Raw genomic sequence first — 24,495 nt, 5'->3', positions numbered from 1 at the left:
CTCATGTCTTCCTGGCCCTCAGTGCCTGATGATAGTTTATGTGGATGTTCTAATATAAAATCCTGGACCATATTGACCCTTCTGACAAAGTAGAATGAGAAAACTTACCACGCATCAAGAACACATTGTCAGAACACTGGGGTTGAGAAAGTATTTAACTGATGCTGGTACAAAAGGGCAAAGCTGACATTCTGAGATAATATCCATTTCCATGGCAACCCATATCAACTTGCAATGTTAATAAATACGCCATGGTATTAAAATTTTATTATAGGTCAAAGAGGAAGAAGACAGACTATGGAAGTACCATCAGAAACATCAAAATTGCTTTTTGTAAAATGTCATTTTCTATCATATCTGCTTTTGTGTGAAATTACTAGAGCTCTTTAATCTGTAATTTTTAAAAAGAACTGAGACACACCCACCATCCTTTTATCCATTTAATTCTCTCTATCTTTTTTACTGTGTTAAGTTGATCAGCTTTCTAATCTTTGTGATTTTAGTTCACAAATATTAGACAAAGTTCAGGTATATGCAACATTCAGAAACTAACATAAACATAAGCAACAAGAGAATTTTCTAACATCTGTATCCCTGAAAGCAGCGAATTTGGAATCAGCTCATTTAAGTCTGTTGTACGCTTTTTACTGAAGAATACAACATTTATAATACAAATAAAGAGTGCCTCTAAAAAGACACCACTAATCCAAAAATGAATTAAAATATCATTACAGATGATATATGGAAATATATCTATTTTGCTCTTCTTGCCTAAGGCCAAAAGACACAAACATACACACATATCAAAACACACAAACTTTGGAGAGGGTGAAGTTTTCATTTGAATATGAGAGTTGTTTAATAGACTGAGAAAAAGACATGATTTTCAGAATAAGGTTATGAAAAATGTTTCCCACAGGACTAATGCCCCTTTGAGGACCCACTCCAGGAAGACCTACACAACTGGAAACACTTTGAGCACTCATAGATTTTGTGAAAGACAATATAGGTGTATCATGAGCCAACCCAGCCAAGTACAGACAACTCACATTCACCTTCAGAGTAATGGATTTTTCAGCCACAGCAATCCACAAAGGCTCCTAAATCACAGAAGGACTATAATCTCTGTTGGTGGAGGGACAGATTACCCATACACATAATGAAGAAATCTGAGTTGTTTAAAAGGCTTTTGGGTAATCACTATTATAGAAATATTGAAGTTTGTGGTACTTCATTTTATGAGGAGGCTAGACCCTATATACTCCCAGATTCATTCACTGTCTTCAGTTCTCTTCCTACTAATTAGCAGCCTTGATCCTCTGGAGATGTTTGCCTATTTTCTTTTCCACCTCCCCTTTATGTTTTGTCTTCACCCATTAGAATGTAATTCTAATTGCTTGAGGGTAGGGACTGACTCATTTGCTCGTTATTTGTAAGCCCAACCTGTCAGTCAATCAGTAAACATTAATTAAGCACCTACTATGTGCACCTACTATGTGTTCTAAATGCTGATGAAACAAACAAAGTTAAAAGGCAGTTCCTACTCTCAAGGAAGTCACAAATTAATGGGGAAGAAAACATGCAAACAATTATGAACGAACAAGTCTCATACAGGAAAAATTTGCGATAATCAACAGAACAGTGGAATTAAGAGGATGCAGGGTTGGGAAAGGCTTCTTTTAGAAGGGGAGATTTTAGCTGGGGCTTAAAGGAAGCCAGGGAATCCAGGAAGCAGAGATGAGGAGGAAAGGGGCATTCATTCTAGATACAGGGGACAGTCAGTTAGGATGCCCAAAATTGGGAGATGGAATATGTTTATTTAAAAAACAACAAGAATGCCAATGTTACTGGATTGCAGAGTGGCTGGTGGGGCTTGGGTAGGAACTCTAGGAGTAAAAGGATGAAAGAGTAGGGTGGGAGAAGGATAAGAAGGACTTTGAGCACCAGAGAGAGAATTTTATGTTTGACCGTGGAGGTGAGTTCATTGAATGTCTGTGGCTGATATGGTCAGGGCTGTACTTTGGTAAAGTCACTTTAAATGTTAAGTAGAAAATGGACCTGAATGGGGAGAGCCTTGGCTGGGTGACCAACCAGCAGCCTACTACAGTAGTCTAAATGTGAGATGAAACAAGGGCCTGTGCCAGAGCAGTGGCAGTATCAGAAGAGAGAAGTGAGAATGTGAAAGCGATATTATGAATGTAAAATCAGCAGCCCATGGCACCTAATAAGATAATGGGGAATGAGAGTTGTTGTGAGGAGTTGATGACATCTGGGTTGCAAACACGAGTGACTAGGAGGATGGTTATGTTCTAAACAATAATAGGACATTTGGTAGTGGAGAGGGTGTGGAGGGAAAGATAATGAGCTCAGCATTGGACATGATCAGTTTAAGCTGTTGGCATGACATCCGGTTCTAGGTGTTAATAGACATTTGGAGATTTGAGACTGGAGGTCAGCAGAGATCCTAATCTTCTAGAGAAGTAGATAAAAGTTCAATATATGTTCTGTCAATTAGTCTATCTACATATCCTCTATGTGATATATAGGGAAATGATTTTCTAAATTCATACACATGAAAATAAAATAGGTTTCCATAATGTCCCCAACAAACACAATTGGTCAGAAGATCCATCCCATTGCTATCACTAACTATGATGTTGGACAAATCTTTCAACCACCTTGCCTTCCTCAACTAGAAAACAATAGGGTTTATTACATGATCTTCAAAGTTCCCTTAGTCTTTGGGATACTGAAATTAGAATTTTTTTTTTTTTACAAATTAAAAATATAAGCAAATCTTTACCTTCCAAACTCTCTATTTTTCTAGAATGAAGGACAAAAAAACACCACAATCTCTTAATGGAATTGCTCCCTTTCCTCCAGGTTCTAAATCAATGAGTTATTGATTTCTCCTATTTCCTTTTAAATCTAATCAATTACGTATCCATTCTATCCATCTCTTTCTTTTCTATTTCTGCTACTACCACACTAATTTAGGCCTTTATTACTTGTCACCTGTAGTTTTACAACAGTCATTTTGAGGTCTCCATTTTTAGCATCTTACCCATGCAAACCATTCCATACCTAGAAATTAAAATTTATCTTAATCTACTTACAAGGACTCTTAGCTTGGGGTATGTGAATTTGTTTTTTTTTAAGAAAACATTTTGATAATTGTCTTTCAATATAATTAGTTTTCTTTATATTCCTACATGTTTTATTGGGCAGCTAGGTGGTGGAGTGGATAGAGCACCAGTGCAGAAGTCAGGAGGACCTGAGTTCAAATCTCACCTCAGACACTCCAAACTTACTGGCTGTGTGACCTTGGGCAAGTCACTTAACCCCAATTGCCTCACCCTGGGTCATCTCCTGATGAATATCTGGTCCCTGGATTCAGATGACTCTGGAGGAGAAGTGAGGCTGGTGACCTGTACAGCCCTCCCTCACTCAAAACAAAGTCAAGTGCAAGTCATGTCATTATTTCACTGATGGCATGGTCTTGTTCGGCAGTGAAGGACAAACACACACATTTTATTATATGCATTTAAACACATCCTGAGAAGTGGTTGATAGATTTCTCCAAATTGCCAAAACGGTCCATAACACTATCAAAAGGTTAAGCACTTTTGTTCTATAACTTAGATTGCATCACTCCTGAGCTCAAAATTTTCATCATTGGTTACGTATTTAGTAATGATTTATTCCTAAATAAAATCTAAACTCCTTGGGATGGAAAGTCTTCTAAAATATGACATAATTTAAATGCATGAATGGATGAGTAACTCTTCATTATGCATCTCCCACATGTCAAATACTGTGTTAGATATCAAAGAAACAGGTATCAAAGCAAGACAGGAATTTGGGCTTGAGAAGTTACAGGGATTATGGACAGAGCCATAGGGTAGTAGATTATACTATCTCTTCCAGTTGTTATGAATGGATTTATTTATTCTTTACAGAGTAAGAGTAAGATCTTTAGATTAGGGTCATGCTAATGGTTGTGAAGACAGCCAGAGGCAATTAGCAAGAGACTTGCACTGTGTAGCTGGACAGAGTGTGAAGCATGGTCTGAGGCACTCCACACAGAGCATATTTGAGGAAATTACCACCAAGTAGGAGAGTTCAGTTTCAAGGCAGAGTCTCAAAGATGAGCGGTAGGTATCTTCATGAGTAAGGGGAATATGATCCCTGAAGTTTTGTCCTTGGATTAATATATTCCCTATTCCAGTCAAACTAGAGAATTTGCTCAAATCTTTGTATTAATTTGCTTGAGGGCTGAGAATATGACTTTTTCATCTTCTTGAGAAGACCTAGAGGTGCAATGGATAGAGCTCTGGTGTTGGAGTCAGGAAAATCCAGGCTCAAGTCCTACCTCAGATACTTAGTACCTGTGTGACTCTGTATAAGGGCTTGAACCTCTCTGTATTGGTTTTCTCATCTGCAAATGAGGAGTTTGGGCTTAGTGGTCTCGAAAGGCCCATCCAATGTTTCTATGTTCATATATCACACCAGCACCTAGTGTAATAGGTGTCCTCTAATTTTCTTTTTATCTTTGTTGGTTAAACAGTTATTAAAGTATGGATGGTCCAAAGAATGCTTATTAATTAGCACATTACTTTTGCTTCTTGCCTCATAAAACCAAGTCATGTCAAGGTCTATTCAAAACTTGGATACATGGACAAGTATTCAAAAAAATTACATTTTAATTTACTATGATGTATAAGTCCTACATCTTGAGGTTTATTCATTTTTTAACGATATTTACTTTGTCCAACTGATCCCAAGGCCAGTTTCAAACTTGGTTGCTCTTATGCTAAATCCAGGGCTCCTTCTACTGTTCCATGGAAAATATTATATTTGTTCTACCTTTCCATTTTGAAATATTATACTATATAGAACATGTTTTATGTATTTCTGCTTTTCTTCATGTGGTTAAAAAAACAGAAATTTTGTCTAATTTTTAACGTGTTAATTTCTGGGGCCATTCACCATCACCACCCTCTTGGACCAAGGTGTCCAGTTCTCTGTTGTAGCAAAGACGTCTTGGAAGCAGTACAGCAATCTGAGTGTGAAATTTTACAGCATAAGCAGTCTTGATGGGTTTCTGGGAGCAACTGGCACGTAATTAAAATGTGTGATCATCCTTTGCTGAAGAAGAATGAACAATTGTATATAAGAGGAAAAAAAAAATCTTCCATTACGGAGGATGTTATCAAAGCATATTTCTGGAGAATTTGTTTTAGTGGAATACGTAGATAAGATGTGAAACCCTCACACAGAGATTTAAGCTTCTATTTTTTCCTATTTGGATATTTTTCCAATTTTAAAATAATATCAACATTTCCCCTTTTCTAGATTTTTATCTTTTTATTTGATCAGTATATTTGATCAATGTATTATCTGTCTATACCTCTATAGATACCGAGTCATGACACTTGTTTTCTTTACCATCTTGCTTTCATTTCTGTGTCACCCTGAGAAAGGGTTTCGTTTTCCCCTTCATGTCCTAACTATAATTATCAGAGAATTTGATGGAACTTGCTGTGCTTATCTTTATGAATCCTTGTAGAAATGTCAGTAAATCTCTTTTGCTCTCTGCAGGTTGCATTTTTCAATCAAATTAATTAGTTTATTCATAGAGAAGAAAATCTTCTGTTGTCGTGGTGCCAGTTATCTTTTCATCCTTTCACAGCTGGACTTCTTTGCCAAGGGTATTCCTATTATGATACGAGTATACCTCCCCTTGTCCTCTTCTGAATGCATTAGACTCAGATATTGAAATGCGATTTTAAAATTTTATTTTCAGTCTTGACACTTCTTAGTGAGGTAATAAATGGTTCTTAATGCTTCCTAATAAATCTTCAATGTTCTCCTAAAGACTTGAAATTGTCAGATATTTTTGTGGTGCTACCAGGCTAGTCTGTGAATAGTTATTATTGTTTCAATTCTTTTTAAGAACATAAGTTTTTATTGGATTATTTATTCACACCTATAAAATTATCATGTTGGGGATAGAAGTAATAATGTATAGGAAAAATAGAATGGAGTGGATTAATTGTGGCAGATGAGAATGGGAAATAGTTTATCAAGAGCAGGAGTGAAAGAAAATATTTAAATATGGAAAAGCAAAAGGTGTATACAATCCAGTCATTTTTCAGTCATGTCTGATTCTTGACAAAAATACTGGAGTAGTTTTCCATTTCCTTCTCCAGCTCATTTTACACATGAAGAAACTGAGGTCAACAGAGTTAAGTGTGTTGCCCAGGGTCTCAAGCTAGGAAGTCTCTGAGGTCAACTTTGAACTCAGAAAGTTGAGATTTCTTGATCCCAGGCCTGGCAATCTATCCACTGTGCCACCTATATACCTACATCTAACTATGCACATATATAAACTTATATGTTTTTTCATTGCCATTTCTCCCAAAATACCTTGCTCAAATTCATTCACACACAGACACACACACACACACACACACACACACACACACACACATACACACACATTATATTTATAACATTTTCCTGATACCTCAGTCCGGTAATCACATGAAGAAGGAAATAATCTGCCATGACCAGTTTTTAATGAAATCATGCTGGCTCAAAATAATCACTGTTTCCTTTTCTAAGTGCTCACAAAATTTTCTTTGAATATAGCATTTTATAATTGTACCAGAAATTGAAGTCTCCTTTCACTAAGGCTGATAGCACTCACTACACTTTAACAAATGGTCCTCAAGATTTGGCTGTGGTTAAAAAAAATCATGCCCCATTGGTCTAGACTCTTTTGATGAAAATCTCTAATATCTCTTCTGGTTTTACGGTGATAGAACCAAAATCCTTCGCTTGGCTTCTAAACAGAGCCTGTTCCGGAGATTGTGCTGCACTTGCATAGCCTTCAATTACTTAGTGCCACTTCCATATTGCTTGGAGGTATTACAGCATGACTCCAGAAGAGGCCACAAATTATGTTTCCATGTAAATGATATTGTCTCACTAGCTTGACTGAAGATTAGGATGCTTCGAACCATTTTGAATAGTTCTGCCCTTTTTCCTACTGACACAGTCTAAAGGATCATGACTTATTATGAGAGATTTCCTGAGAAATATGATAGAGTGAGAAAAGATAGAAAAGCAGTGATAGCACACTTGTAACTAGATTTTTTTCCCTTATCCAAATCATAGTCAATCAGGAAGATAAAAATTCCATTACAACTAAATCGATTTGTTTGAATGTCACTGTGTTCTATCCAAAACGATTTGTAACTTAGAACATAAAAGCAAGTAAAGATAATTTGGCTCTTCAGATACATCAGAAAATTAAAAGGCTAGAAATGACACTTGGAACAATTTAGAGCTATATCTAACGTCGTAGAGGACAGCAGAGTTTTCCAAGTTGGTATGGCCAAAAATTTCATCACCGAATGGATAGGCTTCTGGTGATGAACCACTATAAAGTTGTTCAGCTGGTCTTAAGATAAAAGACACATAGTCCTTCTCTGGACTTTTACTAGAAGCTTTTCCAGTTTGGTAAAACTTTCCATACATTGCATTTCACTGGCACAACCCTCTAAAAGCCAAAATCACCTGTATGCCATGGGGAGTCATTAAGATAGAAATCTGATGAAGGCATAGCTAGCATCAGGGACAAGGAAAACCCAGAGGCCAGACTTCTTGTCTCCCATTCCATTTTTCTTTCTAGCAAACTGTGATGCCTCTTCCTTTCAAACTGAGGGAAACAGTAGACTTAGCAGCACAGTGGTAGTTATTTAGGTGGTGACTATCTATGGGCAGTAGAAACCAAAGGCACAGTTCTCAGAAGTAAAGGAAGGCATTATCGAGAACAGCTGTCATATTGAACAGCAATGAGAAAAGGGAGAGAAAAGCTCACCAACAGGGTAAGCCTGGAAGAAAGCCTAAGATGTCCTGGAGGAAACTAAAATGAACAATATTTAGCAGGCCTTTCCCCTTGTTCATTTGAAGTCAGTTTTAAAAAAATATTGGTATTTATTTCTGTTCAATTGTACTTAAATAATTGCTCTTTAGAACAAACTTTTTTTGTTTAAAAATGTTTTCCTAGTTGGGACTGTCTCAATTATTTACACCTGAAGTTTCTATAATCTCAATAACCTTTAGGCCTATGTCACCATTAATTAATTCGTTTGTTTTTATTTTACTTTAGTAAATGGTCACTGAATGTCCACTTTGTACAAGGCAATGTGGAACATGCAAAAACAAATGCGTTGCGATTGGTGCCTTCGTAACCTTACAGTATTGGGAGTAAAAAGAGGAAAAGATGGTAGGAGAGCAAATGGTTGAATGTATTGATCTGGTGGAAGAATCCTGATGTGTGGCAAAGCATTATGTTGAAAGAACAACGTTTACAAGATTTACTTAGTGGCTCTTAACTTATATAAAGAAAAAAATAATGAAGACAAAAGCAGAACCTATTGTCATGCTGGCGTCCTATATTTTGGCAATGAGAATGGAGACAAACAGAGGCTCAGTGACTTGGTCAGAGTTCCATAGCTAATGACTGCCCAAGGTGGCGTAAGAACTCGAGCTTTCTGACTGTAGACCAGGACACCATCTGTTCTACCTAACTGCCCTAGATGAGATTTTGCTACTGTCGTTTTTTTTTTCTTTATGTGTACAAAGTTTTCTCACAAAATATCAGAGAACTTCCATTAATGTTTTTCACTGCCAATAGTGTTGCAATATTAATGTAATAAAGGCTAAGTAAAATCAGAAAATATATAACAATTTATTGATGAAAAGCATTTTATATAAAAAACATTTTAAAACTATACTCTGGATTACTTTTCTCTTTCAACCTTACCCTTTTCATTTTCCCTCTCTCTACCCCTGCCACATGAGCTGAAAGGTTATTTCCTTTTTAAATTTAACAAATTTCAAGTCACTTAAGTCCCCCATTGACAGTATTCTTTAACCACAAATTAATTAAGGCTTCAATAGATTGATATCCTGTACAAAACTGAAATATACTTTTGGACAGTCCTAATTATTAGGTAATTTTTCTTAGAATTGAGTTAAAATCTGGCTCCCTCTAATTTTTCACCCATTAGAAATAGGTATGACCTTTGAAACTATATGAAATAATTTTGATCCTTATTTCATATGACAGCACTTCAAAGATTTGAAGACAGCAAGCATGTGTCCCTGTGGTTCATGTTCTCTAGGTTAAATATTTGAGCTCTCTTAAAAGAATGCCTTTACATCTATTCTCTCCCTTTTTCTCATCACCTTAACTCCCTTTAGACATATGTCTTTCAAACTCAAAACAAGTAACATTTAACTTATTTCATCCACCAAGCTACCTAATTCTTCTGATTTCTCTGTTTCTGGTAAGGACAAAATTCTGTCTCTGAGAAGTGTGCTTCGCCCCTGCCAAAGATAAACACGCCTTCCTTTCATCACCAAAGTTCCTTAGAGCAGTATACCACAACCTGCTGTCACTATTTAAGAAAAGAACAACACGATCCCTCTTCAAGTTCCAGAAACCTGAAATCACAGTAGTAAGAAAAGTTGCTTTTATTGTCATTAGTGAGGTAATTGTCAAATCCAGTCATCCAAATTCTTTTCCTTGTTTTATGTTGTCACAGCACTCAACTACTAACTGTTGTTAGGTATCCTTTCTAATTTTTTCCTTAAGTCCTCTTCTCTGTATCTCCTTTCTGTGCACCTTCCCAAAATAAGTTTTTTGTGAATGTTAAATCACTAATGAATTAAAATGGAAAAAAAAAGATATCAAGATCTAATTTTATTTGAGCTGTAAAGCAAAATCTGGAATCATTTCTTCATAGTAATTTAAACATCATCTTGTGATTTTTGGGCTTAATTTTTTAAAAAATATTGCCAAAGTTAAAAGACCAGATGTCAGTCCTAAGAAACTGTTATGAAACAGATGAGACATAGCACAAGTGTCTACTCAATGGCAGTGAAGAGACAGGACCAGATGAGATGTGACCACTCTGTGCTGGGGAACGTGGATGGCAAAGATTGTCAAAGAAAAGGTTTACGTGAGAACTAAATTATTAAAGGACATGGGTAGCACAAGGATAGAAACACCTCCCAAGGGACAAGATCAGGCCCATATATGTCAATTAGGGGGAAGCTACCTGACATAAGCAGATAATGCACAGATCTTTCTTGGTCCAACGTCAAATTAACTTGGCTTATGTTGGGGAGGGAACCATTGGAGGTAGAAGGAATGGAGTTAGGGAAAGAAAAGTCAGCATTAGACTTCAACTTCAAAGCATAGTAGGAAATACAGTCCATCCAATTAAGGGCCACAGGAACTTGCCAATTTTCATTTTCTTTGATGTTTTACACAAGTTAAAGCACCACATAATTGGTATTTTAAGGATCCTGTAGAAGTTATGTGGGCTCTGACACCCAAAACTTTTGATTATCTCACCACTGTCAGTCAATTAGTGGGTCAAGATTAAGCATTTGCTAGGTACCAGGACTGTGCTTCGGATGGATAAAGGTCTCTGTGAATATATCACCAATAGCTAAGTACAATAAGGGAGACCAATGGTAATGTTGAAGAAGAGGAGAAAGAAAAGAGGAAAAGAAGAGGAAGAGAGGGAGAAAGATGTCAGTGGGGAGAGGGGAAGAGGAAGAACAAGAACCCAACAAGAAAGCTGGCATCCACACATTCATACATTCAGCCTTGTTGTTCTTCTACCTTCTCCTCCACCTCCTTTATATTCTTTGACTTCAGGGCAACTAGGTGGTGCAGTGGTTAGTGCCCCAGTGCAGGAGTCAGGAGGACCTGAGTTCAAATCTCACCTCAGACACTTGACACTCACTAGTTTGGGCAAGTCACTTAACCCCAATTGCCCCATCCTGCGTCATCTCCAGTCATCCTGATGAATATCGGGTCACTGGATTCAGATGTCTCTGGAGGAGAAGTGAGCCTGGTGACCTGCACAGCCCTCCCTCACTCAAAATAAAGTCAAGTGCAAGTCATGTCATCATTTCTCTGATGGCACGTTCTTCTTTGGCAGCGAAGGACCAACATACATTCTCTGCCTTCGATTCTTTGTCTTCTTCTCCACTTTCTCTTCCTTCTTCCTTCTTCTTTGACATTACCATTAATTTCCCATATTACATTTTAGCAACTAACTATATATTAGTAGAAACCTCGATATATGCAAAGCACTATGACTGGCAATAAATGTTTAATAAATCCTTGTTGACTGACTGAAAGAGAAATGAAATATTCAAAAGGTTCGGGTGTCAGAACCTACATACCTTATAAAGGAACTTTATACAGGGCTTTTAAAATCCATACTGTGTATGACTTTAAAGCAGCAGAGACAATGAAAATTGTCCAGTTTACTGTGACCATCAGCCTATGATGTTTCAGTCTGACACTGCCTTCTCTTGCTTTGATTCTCTGCTCCCCACAACTCACAACTGTCCCTTCCCCATCCCAAATTGAGTATATATAGACACTGACACCTACATCTGTAGATATCTCTGTCTGCCTATCTATCTATCTATCTATCTATCTATCTATCTATCTATCTATCTATCTATCTATCTATCTATGTTTCTATACACATGTACACACAAATATACATATATGTATATATTCTATATGTGGGAATATGTATATGTGTATATATAACAGATATATTTTACATATCTATGCATGCACATTATCTATCATCAATCTATCTGTCTGTCAGCTATACCACTCTATAGAAGCTGTTCCCCAGTCCTTTCATGGCACCCTTTGCTATAAATTTAGATAAGAGTCTGCCTTTTTTCCTTTCATTTTAAGGTTTGTGAAGTCATTTACTTCACAGGAGTCTCGGAGTCTCTCAGTGTCATTATGTACCGCAGGTATTAGATGCCCTGTATTAACAAATGAGGAAAGGGAGTCTTTTGAGAAGCTGAGCGAAGAGTCACGTATGAATACCCACCTAACATAGTACAAAGAGAAGATCATGAGCCCAGATACCCTAAAGCTCACATCCAGCACTTCCTGTGCTCTGCTATTCTACTGTGGCTGAAGTTGATATTACTAAAGGGCACTTTTACTTTCTATTGCTGCCAATGATGCAGAAAAGATGATCTACTGCAAGTTGCTTCTCACCAGGTTGTTATTTTTCCATTTTGTTATAAAATGTCTTAGTCAAATTAAACCAGCTAATTGATTGACATTGACTTTTCTATAACTACAAGGATGTTTAAAGAAAAAATATTTTAAATCCTTTTTTTTATTAAAACAAAAAATTTAACAAAAGGAATGTATTTATCTCAAAAACTCTGAGATGAGTAGGTTAAAAATTTGGGAGCAATTCTGGATCAATTGGTTAGGGAAGATTCGAAGGAAAAACAAGTATTGGAAGGAAAATAAGCAGGATGTTATTAGTAAGTTAAAATGAAGGGATTTAGGAGAGATAAGAAGTTTTGGAAAGCCTCTAAAGAATGGTATAGCTAATTGATTACGGAGGACTAGAATGATTAATTACCCTGTTGTCATGAGGATCCAGTTAAAATGAGATTCAATGAGCACAGTTTCATGATTTCCTCTAGCTCCACGATGAAGCAGCACATAAAATGGCAGGAAGAAAGTGGGTGGTGGGAGTAAGAGTAACCCAGTATTGGGTATTCACAAGGCAAAGTTGGTGACGAGGCATGAGCTTTGAGAGGAGAGAATACTGTAGAGTTGAACTGTTTCACTAAGGGGTTGAAACAGGGAAGGGAAGGGAAATGAGTGAAAGAGAAGGGAATGATGACTTGGGAGAGAAAAAGGGATACATGGAATGAAGGTAATGATAAGAACCAAGAAAAGACACAGGAAAAGATGGAATGTTATGGCAAGAAAAGGGGAATGCCCATTTTTTCCCACCCACACTAGGGTACACAGCTGAGGTAAAATGAAAGAGATGATAATAGAAATAGAGTAGATTGAGAAATTGGGAAATGAGGGTATTTGAGGGAGCATTGATATGTGTACTATCTTCTCATATGAGGACTGGATGTTGAATGGGTGGAAAGAATGCAAGCCCAGCAATAAACTCATTGAAGAAGGAGGTAGAATGTCCTAGATACTGAAAGAAAATGGCCATCAGCGGCTGAGTTATGGTGTTAGAGGGAGACTCTGGAAGTATCAGTGAAGATGGAAAATGTATTCTGATTACCCCACCAGGATCTTTCAGGGTATTAGAGAGTGTATAGGTGAAAGGTGGTAAGGGAAGCAGTGTAATCAGTAGGGGCCCAGTCTCAATGGCTTTCAGTAAATGGGAAGAGTGAAAAAAGAAAGAGGTTTATGTCTCAGAGATTCCTTCAAAGCAGTTAAGGTGTCACCCAGAGGCAGAGAGGTAGCACAGTGTAGAGAGCCCTGGACATGGATTCAGGAAGACCTGAATTGAAATACAGCCTCAGACATTTCCTAGCTGTGTGAACAAAGACAAGCCATTTTAACCTTAGTTTACTCAGCTGTAAAATGGGGTAATAATAGCACACATTTTTACAGGGTTTTTGTAAATAGGCACTATATATCCGTTGGCTATGATGACATTTGGTAAAGGGTTATTGTGGTTCATATACAGAGAGGAGAGTATCTACAGCGCTTAATCAAAATCCTTGACTTATGGAAGCATTCTACAGAAATATGTGCTTAATATATTCAGTACCATATTTGATATTTCATCTCTTTTCAGTTAAATTGAAATATAATTGCTTAGGTAGGCTACACATGTCTATACAAAATGGTACAAATGAAAGGCAAATCCCCCAAATTACTATGCCTTTGCATTCCCTTTGTAAGAAAAGGCATATTTCAGGAATAAATCTCAAAAGGTATTTCTGATTAATTTGATATATTTTTAGAAATCCAAAAAGATTTCTAAAGAGTTCTGTCCTTACATCTATAAACAAATGAATCTTCAGCTTTTCAAGGGTAATTTCTTAAGAAAAAAATATCTCAATTACCTTGTCAACTGCATTGAAATAATACATGAATATATTTTCCTCAAAAGGTTCATTGCATTTTTCTATGGTTTAATTTATTTTTTAGGCAATAACCTGGATAAAAATTTGACCTATGATTAAGAATATGTCGCCTCCTAAAACATGAGGTGATAGACACTGTTCATTTGCTTAATCTTTCTACTCCAATAAACATGAACATTCTAACTGCTGATTCCAGATATCACAATATCCTTTAGACATTCTGCAAGTATACCAGGACCTTAGAAACATCCTCTCCAAATGAATCACCACCTTCCCTCTTCTTGTCACTTACTTGCTTTGCTTTTCCATGCTGGCTACCCTGAGGCATTCCCATCGAGAATTGAGGAGATTCATTTGTTCTTGGACTTCGTTTTCTTCATCTTCGGAGAGCTTCCCAACTCTGATCAGTTGGCTTCCTAACTGCAGAACATTGCCAACTCGTCCCTGGTGAGCTGTTAATTCCATCATGTAACCCTGCCACAAAAAGAGGCTGATGATGGTGACTAATACCTTTAGGACATTAGAGAGGTGTTTGGTGTTTTTCCCCCCACATTGTATTAAAGATCAAGTCCTCTAAGGGCACTGTTAAATTTTTATCAATTTTTCTTTAAAAAAGTACATGGTTGAAAATGAGTCAATTTAGTTTTGAGTTAAACCCAAGGCTAAAATTAATATTAGACAAGTAGAGATTTTAACTATGAATTTCTCATTTAAAAATAAATTTAAAATATCAAAATCAAAATGTATCAAGAGACAAGGTCAGATAATGTTCTTATAACGAAAATTAATGCTCTAACAGTTATAATATTATGGATTTGGATGTAGAAAGGACTTTGCTAGTTCTTTAATCTGACCTCCTCATTTTTCAGATGATAAAAGCTTGCCCCAGAAAAGGGAAAGGATTTGCTGCTAAAATATGCAGAAGTATTAAGAGGCAAAGCAGGGATTTGACCCAGATACCGTGCTTCCAAATCCAGAAGTCTTGGGCTCTAAGTATACAGAATGATGACATTCAAAAGGGGGATGGGTATATTGTTCTTAGAATGACTTTAAGAAAATTTTTTTTTACCTCATGGGTATGAAACTGTTCTTTTACTTCTTCAACATCTTTTGAAATTTCACCTTGTGCTTGCAAAGCATCTTCAGCAGAGAGAAGCCATGACAGTACTTCCTCTAAAGCTGTTTGGTAGCTGTCCAGGTTTACTTCAGTCTCCATCAATGAAGTACCCAAAGACTTGTCACCAGAAACTTCCAAGTGCTGCAAAATAAAATAAATTGGGTGTTGTACAATTAGTGTATTTTCAGACTGTTCCAGTACATTAAGCAATAAATAGAAAACAATATTTAAAATGCAAGGAAGGCCATTTCCATTACATAGATAAGATTTAGAAATACACGTAATTAAAAAGCTACAATTTAACAGCTTTAGTAAAAGACATCCAAAGAAGTCAGTTGAAATACAGACCAATTCAACATATCCACTAAATACATCCTTCATTTCTGAAGAGTATAAGGCTATAAGATTTCTTTGGTTACCTAGAATATCATAGAATTGGGCAAAGGGCAGATGTCCTTTTATAGTGAAGGTGGCATAAGGGAAGAGTTTGGAGCATGGGGATCTGATGAAGAAGGCAAGCTAGGACAGTCAGGGGTAACAGTGGAAAATTATGTGTATTGTTTCACAGTACTGAATACCCAAGATGGTTCAGAGGATGGGTAGGCTAAAGGGAAGAGGAAGTAAAATAGGAGATGGCAGAATATTAAAAATGTGAAATCTGTACTTATCTTTGCCTTTATATTTTAAAACTCCAACTTGACATTTTAGAATTGTATTTTCAAACTGGGTCTGTATCCCCAGTTTCTACATTTCCCAGAAGAGTGGGATGACTGCAGCATTTGATTCTACAGAATTTTTACCATTTTATAGTTTTTGTACCCTGACATTTCCACAATATTGCCAATGTTTTTATGAAGATGGCTTAAAAATGACACTCTCTATTTTTCTAGCAGATAATATTATCTTTCCTTGTCATTATAGAACTGTCAGGAACATTTAATCTTTATAGATAAGACCTATATTACAATAATGTGTGGAATCTTCAAACAATATTATTTTAGGTAGGACTTTCATAGTGACATGTAGGACTCAGGGACATTCCTAGGGATTTTAAGATCCAAAACAAATGATAAATATGTATTCTCTACAATACTGAGTCCTCAGACCCATTTATACAGTTAAAATGAGGCAAAAACTGAACATAAATAAAAGTCAGAAACAAAGACCAATGGAGCCATATGTGGAAAGGAGGAAAGGCAGTTCCACAGAAGATAGTGACAGGGGAAGAAAACTTACAAACCATCTGGCATAACTTGTACATGAACAGGAATCACCTCTGTAGCATTTCAAAGAAGTAATCTATTATGAAACCCTCCACTGAAAGAGAACTCAGAACTTCTTTACTCAGTTACACCTTTTGCTACCACTAATTGTTGGAATATTTTCTCTTACACTAAACCTACTTTTTGTTAGCTTCTGAACATTATTCAAGAATGAATTGATCTCTTCCATATTTCAGTTTTTCAAATACCTGAAGGCACTTATCACATACTCTATGAAATATTTCTTCTCCAAAGTAAACCTCCTTAGTTCCTTTACCTCTCCCTTGGTTGTGTTCCACCTTATTTTTTAAATAAGTGTTTTAAAAAAATGTTCTATCCTTAATGGAATGCAGAACTTCAAACATGATCTGACTGGGGAAATTTTCTCTTGTTCTGGACAATGTGCTCCTATGGACGCATTTTTTTCTAGTTGTTTTCTAATAATAGAACTCAATTCTCTTTTCCACATGTGTTATGGTCCACTCATGGCAGGCAGTTTATGAAGTTAATTTTGTAAATCGACGTGTAGGATTTTACGTTTCTACTTTTTAAGTTTCATCTGATCAGATTCAACTCTTCATTCTAGCCTGTCAAAATCTTTTTATATCTTTGAACTTGTCACCCGATGTGTCAACTGTTTAGGGTGCCTCAAAGTCCGGAGGTCTATTGTTGGTCACATACATATAGTATAGGTTAATATTTAAAAAGAGAATTAAGGTGGAAGGAAGGTAATGCCTTTTTGGAATCCACCTAGGATTTACTTTATTGCTGTCCCTGTTTTTTGTTGTTTTTCATTCTTGTTTTCCCCTTTCCTTTTTTGTTTGAAGGAAAGATCAGAGATCTTTGGAGTTTCTAGCCCATCCAGAAGATTATATGAAATAAAAGACTGTGATTTTAGAGGAAGGATTAAATGCCTGCCTGGCTGTTTAGTTTTGTTTTTTATTTGTCTGTTTTAAAAGAGCTGTGACTGTGGAAGCAGCAACTTGAGACCAGCAGATCACTAATTCCTGGCAGACACCAATGGCCACTTCCTTGGAATTATACATCTAGCAGAGGTAGCACAGACCAATCATGAATGCATTTCCCCACAAACATCCTTCCAAATGAACAATCTCATAAACAACCTTTTTGTGTCTTACTTTTCTTCCAGTTCCAAATATATCTAATTGCACTATTTTCTAATCTTTCTATCTCCATCTTAACCACAATAATAGTATCAGGGGTACCCTATGCCCCTATTGGAATAGAAGCTCTTAGAAATTTGTAGCTCAACATAGACTTTTATTTAGGGGTTTAATAACAGCCTTTACGGCATGCCTTCTTTAAAAATTATTATTCAAATAATCTTCCACAATGCTAAAATACAAATTAGAGCATTGCCATTACAATATAATGAATTGTAGTAGGCAGTCATGTCTACTGCACAATACAAATTAAAAACTAAAATCTTTATAACCTATTTCTGTTTATACATACTTGACATTCAGTAAAGAAGAAGCTGGGAAATAGCAGAGAAGACAAAACCTTAAACCAAGGACATTATTTCTGCTAACTATAAATTCTGTATCCAAATGGCTTTGTGTGAAGTTATGCACATAATAAAACCTTTACAATGAGAGCTTTAAAGAAAAATGATTTCAAACAATGAATAAACTGGAGTAACTTTTAAAAAATAATTCACTTAATCATTATTGATAGTCATAAATTCAAATCTACCTAAGTATGATTACCTCCAAAAACATTTTTCTCTTCCTCTCCTCTCCTCTCCCCTCTTTTTTCTTTCTCTCTCCCTAATCCCACTCTTGAAAACTTAAAACAAGGGAATTCGTACAACTAGAAAGTTCCATAGCTCAATGTATGCAAATTTACAGTGGAGATTTTGAGGAAAGAACCCATATATTTTGAATGCTTACTTTTAACAGAATATAGAAATAAAGACAGAGGGATAGCGTTATATTTTCATGAATAGCAATGAAGAAATTCTCATTGCTTTATAATTTCTGAGTGTAACTGAGCATGTGAACATCTTGGGCATATATTGGAATCAACAAAAAGAGCTATCTGAGTAAACTCAATCTCCATTTGTATCATATGAATTTTTTTTATTAAGAAAATAAACCAACCAGTATTAAAGAGAACCTCAAACTTTCCAAGTGGAAATGCTGGAATTGCCTTTTTCATGATAACATTGTCAATTTTCTATGGATCAAGTATATTTCCTTCCTGTCCTCATAAAATAAGTTTCATTTGTTTTTGGCACCTGGGAATATTGTGGCCCAGTGGTCTAAGGAAAATCTGAGTTCAGGTCTAGAATCTGATACTGCCTGGTTGAGACCCTGAACAAGTCATTCATCTTCTCCGTGCCCTCAGTAATTTATTACATCAAAAGTTTGAGTCACAGAATTTTAGTGTTGGAAAGGATCTCAGAAGCCCAAATCCTACTGAAAAGTAACCCTCACTATATCATCTCTTACAAGTAGTTATTCAACCTTTGCATCAAGGAGGTGTAACCTAGTATCTCCTTAGGCAGTCTATTCCAACTGGGTCATATTTCTTTGTTAGGGAGTGTTTCCTGACATCAAACCTAAATTTGCTTGCTTTCAGTTTCTACCGAGGGTTATTGCTTATGTCCTCTGGGACTAAACTGAATAAATCTAATTTCTGTTGCATAGAATATTTTTTTCAAACATTGAAGATCGCCATCGTACCCCTTACTAGCTCTGTGCTCCTTCAACCCCCACCAAATCTTCAACAGATTATATATCCTGTGTATTTTCAATTGATCTTCATTTGGCATGAGCTTAAGATTCTTCAACATCTTGATTAACTTCCAGAATAACAATGGTCTTGCTTCATTGTGGTACCCAGAACTTAACACAAAATTCCAGATGTTATCTGAGCAGGGCAGAGTACAGAGACTATACCACTGCATTCCTAAAAACGATATCTCTCTTGTCTTTGTCAAGTCCAACCCTCCTGCATCTCTTACATACTATTCTATTGTATTTTCTCCAGAAGATACCCCATGCTATCATGCCCATTTTCTTTCTAACTTTCAATCTTTCCTTATCAAATTGACATTTTTTTGGCTACTGAAAAACACAACTATATTTCTTCCATTCTTTAAAAATAAAACTCACATGATCTGATCATCCCCATTAATTACTGCCTTTTTCTTTCCTCTTCATTGTTAAACTCCATGAGAAAGTCTACATTACCTTACTCCACATCTTTTCCTCTATGGCTTTAAATTTCATCATTCAACTGAAACTACTTACTCCAAAATTACCAAAGTCAACTCTAATAGGCTATTCTCAGTCTTCGTCTTCCTTAAATTCCCAAGTATACTTTGACATTAATCACTTTCCCCTTTGAAACTCTTTCTTTTTTTGGACACTGCCCTACTGATTCTTTTCCTACTTATCTGATCACTCTTTTTCAGTATCCTTGGCTGGATTTTCATCCAGGTTGCACCCACAGTCAGTTGTATCCCCCAAAGTTTGGTGTGTGGACATCTTCTCTTCCTCTCTACTAGTTCACTTTGTGAACCATGTCCTATGAGTTCAATTATCCTCTTTAAGTTGACTACTACAGCTATGCCTATTTTCTCATACATAACCAACTACCTTTTAGATACCTTGAATTGGATGTCCCATTGGCATATCAAAATCAACATGTCCCATACAAAACTCAATATTTTCCTTCAACCAATCCCCTCCTTTCAAATATCTTATTTCTTTCAAAGTTTTGGCATAATTTCAGTAAATCTGAACTGCAACCTCATTGTCATACTCAACTCTTCTGGTATATATAAAATTTTGTGGAATTTAACTGATCCTTGGAAAAACGATAGAGTTTTTCAGCATGCCCAAACCTAAACAGTGAGTTTAATCAGAACTAGCAAAAGTTTAAATTTGGTGGAAAACATTGTATAATTCAGTATCATCTCCCTGTGATAGTGGAGTTCAGTGGAAATCCTGGTAACTTATGACCTTAGGGTCTTTTCACCTAGAAATCCTTTTCATGTTTATAGCTAAATATGTCATCAAGGAAGCTGGCATGGGTAGTGGGGTCTCAAGACTAGAGGGAGACAATTTTTTCTCCATTTCTAAATGAATGATTAAATGTCAGAAAATGTCTTTTAATTGATTTTTCATGTTTGATACTGCTTTGGTGATGTATTAAAGCTCTAGCAAACATTATATGCATTTTTATAATCATAAAAACTTTGATTAGTTGAATAATCTCTTTTAAGAACTTGAGATATGCCAAAAATTATATAAGAACTTCAAAAGTTGTTTCAGGAATGGATCTATTAAATATCTCTTTTTCATTGAAAATTAATTTTCATATGATGTAGTGGGGGTGAGTGCTGGAATGAGAGTCAAAAAGTTTGGGTTTTGGTCTCTGATCTCTCCTTCCTTATGTGGTCTTGCATAAGATTTCTGGGACTTAATTTTCTCATCAGTTAAAAAAAGTGGGAGGATCTAAGAAGATGTCCATGACTCCCTCCAGCTACAAGTTGAGCAGTATCTTGAGGAGAAGAATTCTAAGAGTTGGAGGTGAGAAAAGAATGCATTCTATGAATGGTAGATAGTTAGTGAAAAGGCACAGAGATGGAGTGAGTGCTGCATTTGACTAATGGATGAAAGGTCAATTTTTCTATACATCCTATAGAGAGATTTCTTTGTGCCCTGAGATCTACCTGCTCATTTAACTGCTTATTTAGTCTCCATCTACCTGCCCTATTCCAGAAAAGAGGCAGATAATCTAGGTTCAGATCTGGTTCCTCTCTAGCATTGAAGTGTGGCTACAACACAATGTCTGTTAATGTTCTTCCTTATCTACTACTGTCCATTTTCTATGGGCTCCACTCTTTAATAATTTAGAAGAACAACCCACATTTCTTCTTTGATTTCCTTCTTCCTTGAACTTTTCCCAAACTTTTTCTCAAATCTCATAATTCTCCAAAGAAAGCAGTCATTTCCATATAAATAATTCATAAGAATAGGAGAAATTGGTCATAGATTTGAAGAATTCTTCCAAAAACCAGCTAAAGTACCTTTTACTTGATTTTGTTTGTTTGCTTATGAGTGCGAGAAGTCACATCATGATGTAGAATTCAATGGTTAAAAGACCCTGTTAAGTGTTAGTCACACGAAAGTACAAAACTCCAAGGTATTTTAGAACTGGATATAGAGGACATGGGAGAAGGACAGTAATGGCTACTGATGAATATAATTAAAACCTTATTCCACAATTGACAATGTGGGGTTAATTTAACTCTAATGTTAAATCAATTACTTGGATTTATTGTTGAGAAAATACAGTTTAAGTAGGGAGAACATCTTTATGAATAATGATTCCGCTAAAGGGATCTACTTTAAAGCTTAAGACTTAAGATATCGTATTCTGCTTTCCAAGATTCAGACCTTCTTAGCAGAACTAGACAGATTTGACATTAACTCTTAAGAAAATTAAATAGTTAAGATAGTCTCACCAAAAGGAAAAGCACATCTTCTACTTAAACTTTTGTTCCTCATTTGAATGTGTAAACCTAGCACTAGCAAAGAAGTTTCACCCTCAATATTATAGACTGCTGTCTACAGAAGCAGCTCAGTGGAGTCAAGCAAATCTGAATTTAAAACCAGCCTGATGCTTTCAAGCTGCCGTTGGCAAATCACTTCACCTCTGTCTCATTCTCCTAATATGTAAAATGAGAATAGTAATAGTATCTAGCTCACAAGGTTGTTGTATCAGATGAAATGTTTGCAAACTACTTAGTAAAACCTAAACCTCTATTTAAATGCTGGATATAATTTTTCTTTCAAAAAGACATTCAATTTCAACCTCTTCTGGAAGGCTTTTCTTAATTATCCCCAATCCAGACATAGTTTCATAGGATATAGAGCTAGAAAGGACCTTTTAGATCAAACTCTTCATATTCATGACATGATGGCTGGAATTATACATTAGACGGTGGATACTTTTCATGAGCAATCATATGACACATTGTCCTTCTACAAATTCAGTCTACAAAATATCCCTAAGTGTAAAAGAGCTGTTTCATAGATAAGTGAAGTAAATTGCACTGCTATTCAGATGATTATCACAGCAAAACTATTTCCCACAATTATAGAGACATGATATTGATCAACATACATTTCAGAACAATGTTGTTAAAGATATCACCACAATAAATGCTCATAAATTGTAAACTATGTGAAATGAACAAATTGAATTTTAAAAACTTTCAAAATATAGAGATCTATCACAAGAAATAAAATAAAGATGAGGACAGGATGAAGCAAATATAATTCCTCTCACCCTGTATGTTTCAGGAATTGTCTCAAAGATGCTTTTAGTGAGTCTATAGATGATGGATGTATATCCTAATATGCTTACTAATATAAAAAGTTATTTTGTTCATGCCTCAGAAGTTGTATGTAAATAAATTATTAAGAACTACAGAAATTCTAGAAATTAAAGTAGGCATGGAAATCCAGTAGAATCCTTGAGAAGGAACTGTTAAGGGGCAAGAAATGAGGAGAGGAGGAGATTCCTCTCAGTGGTAGCCTTGGATTTCCTTCCTTACCTCCTTTGGTCTAGGGTTAGAAGTACATCTGAAACAAGGAGTAGAAAAACAATTATATAAACTTATTTTTCATTTTTATTAAATCATGGTTCTCAAAAGGTAATTATTAATGTGAACCTCAGCATGGATGCTCTCACTAATTCATTATAATTCAACTAGATTCTGCCATAGTGAACATCTGAAATTCTTGAGATATTCATGGTTGAACATACACGTTATCCAATTATATTAGTATTTTATATTTCCAGGTGTAATTAATGTAATAAAAAATGTTCATTTGAAAATTTCAGGTAGCATTTACAGAATATGGAATATGGGAAATCATTTATACCCCATGCATGTACATTATACAATATTTTTCTGTTCTCTCATGCCCTGTAAACTATATGCCCCTAGTTTTTAATTTCATGGTTCTTCCTTGAAAGAAAACTAGATTACTTGCTTAGATCTTGGGAAAAATAATTTCATATACAAATGGAGAAAAACAGGGCTCAGGAAAATAATTTGTAATTTTCATTTGTTCAAATAATTTCAAAGGATCTATAAATTCTGTACTGTTTCAACTGAACTAAATAAGTCATGAACATATTTTTTTGAGTTTAGAATTACAAAAAAAATGAATGTGGCCAAAGTGTCTGGCAGACATAGAAATATTCCCAAAATATGTCATAAATAAGTTATAAACAAGACAGTCACACAGCTTTTGAGAAGGCAAAAATCAATGACTGATGATGGCATGTTCTGTTCCTCAAAGTAAACTGTGAATTAAAATATAATGTCATTTCTATTTTCAAACAGACAAACTCACAAACATCTCTGAGAACTACAGAGTACACTTTTCATCCTTCTATGGAGCTTTATGTTGAACTTTTCTCTCTAAAAGATATTTTTGACAATATAGAAGGGGAAACAAAATATCTCAATTTGCAGCTCTGTATTTATTCAAATCATTAACAGAGAATGAGTTTTTCTTAACATAACTTGTTATTGTACAGATTCAGAATTGCTATTGGCCAAATCATGCTCCCTGAAATTGTATGTTTTGAAAACAAGTCTTTTATAATATAGAAAACATCGTATTAGTAATATGGCTAAGAAACATATCTCTTACAAGTAGGTAAATGGTTTTAGTCTTCCTTATAAGGGGAACAGTTCCAGAATCCATTTCTCAACTTCACTAATATTCCCCTATGCCAAGGACTACAGAAAGTGAAGACAGATAATCAGATACAGCACCATTATGGACCCCGCTAATGGGGAAAATGACGATGTACAAAATGTGCGATTCAGGTGGAAGTAGTGCAGAAAGGAAATGCAACAAGATTGTACCCATGATCAATGGGAATTTCTCTGAAATAATGTAGTTAGGGGTTAATCAGAGTAGTCACTTGGCTAGTGACACCAAAGTAAAATACTATGCCTAAGCAGAAATGTCCCTCTCTATGTTCATTTTTAAACTCTCCTGGATTCTGCTACAAATGAGCTATCTGACCTTTGGCAAGCTACTTCACTCTAGGCTTCATTCCCAC

General features: G+C 35.8%; 1 protein-coding gene across 9 annotated transcripts in view; it reads right to left on the bottom strand.

The window, feature by feature from the left end:
* DMD (dystrophin) overlaps positions 1-24,495 on the bottom strand; it is a 2,329,373-nt gene that overhangs the window by 1,602,886 nt on the left and 701,992 nt on the right. For all 9 annotated transcript variants that reach the window (XR_011968542.1, XM_072616876.1, XM_072616880.1 and 6 more), the window contains 2 exons: positions 15,062-15,250; positions 14,285-14,466 (listed from right to left, as the gene is read on the bottom strand). Coding sequence is in view for 8 of the 9 variants with exons in the window: in XM_072616876.1 (XP_072472977.1) it covers positions 14,285-14,466; positions 15,062-15,250 (371 nt within the window). In the remaining variant the exon portion in view is untranslated. The remainder of the gene's footprint in view (positions 1-14,284; positions 14,467-15,061; positions 15,251-24,495) is intronic.

This window comes from Notamacropus eugenii, chromosome 5, assembly GCF_028372415.1.
Source record: "Notamacropus eugenii isolate mMacEug1 chromosome 5, mMacEug1.pri_v2, whole genome shotgun sequence".
NCBI lineage: Eukaryota > Metazoa > Chordata > Mammalia > Diprotodontia > Macropodidae > Notamacropus > Notamacropus eugenii.
Note: the sequence above shows the minus strand (reverse complement) of the source record. Positions and strands in the feature narration are given on the sequence as shown.